General features: G+C 37.8%; 1 protein-coding gene across 1 annotated transcript in view; it reads right to left on the bottom strand.

Annotated features, from left to right (window-relative positions):
• WDPCP (WD repeat containing planar cell polarity effector) overlaps window positions 1–5,038 on the bottom strand; it is a 143,682-nt gene that overhangs the window by 70,280 nt on the left and 68,364 nt on the right. Inside the window, exon 11 of the mRNA XM_015812363.1 lies at window positions 3,225–3,834. Within this exon, the coding sequence (XP_015667849.1) occupies window positions 3,225–3,834 (610 nt within the window). The remainder of the gene's footprint in view (window positions 1–3,224; window positions 3,835–5,038) is intronic.

Raw genomic sequence — 5,038 nt, 5'->3', positions numbered from 1 at the left:
CTTCCTCCGGCAGAAAAACCAGGCCGGAGCCGAGCCGCGCCCCTCACCGTCGGCCGTCAGGTCTTTCCTCTGGCCAAAAAGCCGGGCCGCTGGGCCGTCAGGCCGCGCCCCTCCCCGATCAGGCCGTGCCCCTCAACGACCAGGCCGCGGCCGGGCTGTCAGGTCTTCTTCCAAGCCGACTGCACCGCCGGGCCGCTGGGCCGTCGGGCCACGCCCCTCGCCGCCCAGGCCGCGACCGGGCCGTCAGGTCTTCCTCCGGCTGAAAATCGGGCCGGAGCCAGGCTGGGCCCACCGCCGGGCCACCAGGCTGCACCCTTAGCTCAGGCCGAGACCGAGGAGACCGAGGAGCTCAGGCAGAGACCGGGGAGACCAGGAAGACCGGGGTGACCAGTAAGTCGTTACTCCCGGCCGCCGGGGGGCCCAGCACCCCAAATCCGGGTCCAGGCAAAATATTTGGTCAATATTTTGGTGTTGTTTGGAGGGAGGCTTCCCATTCTTACTATTTTTTTATTTTCTTCCTTTCTTTTTGATTTGCATTGTTTAGTTGTTAGGGCTTTTACATATATACCTTCTTCAACAATACTTGAAAGGAAATGAAATGAAATGTATTAGCTTTGTTTTTAATTGTTCTTATTACATGTTTTGGCATATCACAATTGCTATTAGAAGACAAACAAGTGGTTTTTGGATAATACTCAGATGTGATCATGAGAAGCTGCATGTTGTAACTGGAAGATCTGACTACAATAATACATTAAATACTTTAGTTTTTATTTTTCATAATGCAAAATACCTAAATTGCTATTTCCTTTTCATTCCAGGCTTCCTTGTTTCCAGTAATTTTCTTAGGTTTTCTACTACAAGAATCATCAGAAAAAGTTTACAGATGTCTAGGGTAGAAGAAAACAATTACAGATAGTCCTCGACTTTCATTTAGTGACTGTTCGAAGTTGCAACAACACTGAAAAAAGTAACTTGTGACCGTTTTTTACACTTATGACAGTTGTAGCATCCCTATCGTCACGTGATCAACATTCAGATGCTTGGCAACTGGTTCATGTTCATCACGATTGCAGTGTCCCAGAGTCATGTGATTCCCTTTTGCAACCTTTTAACAAGCTAAGACAATGGGGAAGCCAGATTCACTAAACAACCATGTTACTAACTTATCAACTCCAGTGATTTGCTTAACAGTGGCAAGAAAGGTCGTAAAATGGGGCAAAACTTACTTAACAAATGTCTCACTTAGCAACAAAAAATTTTAGGCTCATAAGCTGAGGACTACCTGTATTGGCAAATAAAGAAAAGAAGAAATAATAGTAAAGGGAAAAATGCTGGAATCTTTAAGACGATAGCTGGTTATCTCAGTTCATTTTAGGTACGGGTAAAATTATGCAGTCTAAAAGATCCCTTTTATGGTTCTTAGATCCCTCTACTTTTGTGGCAGAGAGCCAAAACAGTTTGCTTAAAACTTGCAGATACATAAAGCATCAATTTCACATCTTGGAAATCCTAAAAACCTCTTCCCAAAAAGACTTTGGTCCTCTTCACTTTTGAAGTGTAGCTTTCAACATGAGATGCAAACCCTGTCGGACCCTCAAACTGACAGAACTTAAATAATTACTTACTTACTTACTTAAGAATTACTTGCCAAATGAGCTTTAGAATAGACAAAACCTAAATGTTTACCTTACCAAAGCTTGCACCATAAATTGATTCAATTCTCAGAAGACACGGAAGACACCGAAAAAGAGCTCACCTCAATTTTTTGTGGAGACCATGGTCTGATACACTTATTAATCATGATCACGCATCTTCCTAGAGTTATATATATATTAGCATTATGGACTTTGTTCTATATATCCCCAAGAGAATGTTGTTCTATATTTTTCTAATATGTTTAGTGTCATAAAATTGTAAGTTTTAAATTTTGAAAATGCAAGTGTTATCTCAGATTTATCTTACATTCTAATTTTCCTAATAAACCGGATTAGAATAGGACAATCATCCCTAACACATGTAACCAGAGAATTTCTTATTGAAAATATAACAGCAATTTTTAAAAAATATTGCAGCTTTCAATCACAGAGGTCAGCAGCTTCCTTTTTCAGTGTCCAATTTCTTTTGGGTCATGCATTTCCAAGTGACCTACTTTGGTAAGAAAGGTGACAGCCAACTCATGGCCCTAATTGATTTAGGAACAGGGCCCAGGGAGACAGTCCAATTAAGTTTACAAGCTGGCAATTAGCAGAAAGGCCTCTAAATCCCTGCACTGAGAGCATGTTTCTCTCAGTAAGAACATAAATGTGCTAGAGATAGGAAAAGTAAAGCTGTGCTTTTAAGAAAATTGCCGTGAGCAGAGCCACATGGGAAAACTAAGAAAAGCAAGGTAGGTACAGCCTGATTGCCTTCTGTTAGACAGGTAACCAAAAAAATTTAACAGCATTTAAAAATAAGCAACATTTGAGAATACGTCAGTAACCTGTTTTAATTAGCTTTCCAAATAAACATCTATGACACGATAGAATAATTTAGCTCACAAATTATTGTACAGGATTTCCTGTTAAACAAGGTAACAAGACAATTTTTAAAGTATATAAAGGTGACATATCCTGAATGGTCTTATTATATTTATATACTGCCTAATTGGTGGGATATAGGTAATCATTAGAGTGGCTTGCGGACTAGTTTCTACATACATACATAGACACAAACGTATCTGGTCAAATCTGCAACCACACTGGCTTGAAAACTATTCTCTAGCTGCAATATTAATGGTGCTGGGTAAAATCCAGAGGCCTGTGATCATCAGTGGCATAATTGAAAGAAAGATGTTTGTCTTTCCAGCTCCCAAAATCAACTTAAAGAATTGCCCATTCTGCTGTAGCAGATTTAGAGCAAGGGGCAAGATGAGAAAGGCCTTCTGCATAAATCAAAGTTTCTTGCACAACGGTGGACTTCATCTATATTATTTGCTAATTATTTTCATTGGCTGAGACATATCACATAAAATACAAATATTTTAATTACGTCTCTCTCTTCAGTTTTCTTCCAATCAACAGATTTCAACAGATTCAGTCCAATCATAAACAATCATAAAATTCTTTTCTTCCGGTTCTTTTACTTTTCTTGCTTAGTTTTGTTGCAAATATAATCTTTTTAAAAAGCAGAAATTTTATATTTACTGATGAAATATATAAAAATTGCATGTGCCATTAACTTACCGGTTTTGAAATGAAGCACTCCAATAGGTCCTTTGTCAAATCTAAATAATAGAAGATCATGTATATCTAAAACATCTATGTCCTGAGAAGAATCTTGTGGGACAGCCCACTGGATTTGAGTGAGGCTGCTGGATATCTCAAATTTTTCACTGAATTGTAACGTTGATTTGGGTGAGAGGTCTTCAGCTAAAAGCTGCATTTTAATTGGAGACAGTGCCATGTCAAATAACTGTAGTTCTCCTTGTGAACTACCAATAAGAATTATGGCAGCACTAGGGTGGCAACACATTAAGGCAGGTAGCAACTTTGCTTCTGTTGCCAGAGTTACTTGACGGTAGGCTTCATACAGAATTACTGAAGAATCTGCACAACCCAGAACAAGTTTGTCTTCTGTAATATTCCTGCAACAGCTGATGGCCTTTGATGTTAATGGTATTTTGGTGATTGCCACACAATGAACTTTATTCCTAACATATTCATAAATGCAGCTGTCAACCATGGGTTTTTGGTCTGTACTCGCAGATTGTTCTACAGTATGAATCTGATGCGGATTGCACATACTAAATCTGACATCAAGTGGATCCCCATCTGTATGAATATAATTCAGAATCTGAAAAACAACCCACATGCAGAATTACAGAGTGCTAAAATAGCGTATTCTTACAAGGGCTATAAAATAAAAAAAATGCTATAATTCATAACCAAGATAACAACTTAATTGACAAAAATGGATTTCATTGTATCTTATTATCTGCTAAATCATGTGACATATTAATTGTGCCTCAAAGTCAGTTAGTTTATACCTTAGTATATAGTTTATAGTATAAAGGGATGTACTATATTTCAGTTTAAGGTACATATTTTTTATGAATGTAATTAACTGAAACAGAATTTTTCACTAGTAAAAATAGGTCTGACTTTGTGAAATGATATATATCATAGGGCACATTTTTTCACTAAAATATAAATATTTTATTTTATAATGCATACACATACTCATCCATGTATGAAAGATTTAATTATACAGTGCTTTTCTATTTTAAAAAGTTCCAATAAAAGCAGAAGTGCCCCTAGGGAACATTTATTAATCCCTTCTCAGCTATATTAAACAGATTAAACTATACTGATGCAATATATTTCATAATTTTCCCTTTAGGTTCAACAAATTTAAATATAGAAACAAAATAATATTAATATATTCAAGCTAATAAGTAAGAGTTAAAAATGTAAATGATGTTCTAAAACTCCTCAAAAATGAAAGAATATTTTTACCTGCCACTTAATACTTTAACAGGCCAGAGTCTAAAGGAACCATTTTTAATTGCTACCCTCTTTATCTAAATGGAGATATCCAAAAAAGAAATTAAGAAAATTAAATCACTATATCCATGTAAAAGTAGATGCTTCTTTAAATAATTAAATAAATTATCCCAGATACAGTATCAGATCAACATGAGGTACTGAATCTTTTAAATATTATATCACTGGAAGAATTGAGAAGCTTCATAAGATTCCATCTCCATTTGATTTTTCTTCTCTCTGAATTGAGATTCAGTTTCCATGAACTAAAGCTCTGCTAAATATCCCTTCAATTTTTCTTTCTGTATAACTGTCAAGCTGACCCCATCGCTGACTATAGGGGGCGAAATTTTGGCCCCCTCAGAGAGGGCCCGCAACTTGGGAGTCCTCCTGGATCCACGGCTGACATTGGAAGACCATTTGTCGGCCGTGACCAGGGGGGCGTTTTATCAGGTCCGCCTGATTCACCAGTTGCGACCTTTTCTGGACCGGGACGCCTTGCGCACAGTCACTCA

The sequence above is a fragment of the Protobothrops mucrosquamatus genome, unplaced genomic scaffold (assembly GCF_001527695.2).
Source record: "Protobothrops mucrosquamatus isolate PMUCROS unplaced genomic scaffold, P.Mucros_1.0 scaffold_60, whole genome shotgun sequence".
Lineage (NCBI taxonomy): Eukaryota > Metazoa > Chordata > Lepidosauria > Squamata > Viperidae > Protobothrops > Protobothrops mucrosquamatus.
The sequence above is the reverse complement of the archived record's forward strand: the minus strand, read 5'-3'. Positions and strand labels throughout refer to the sequence as shown.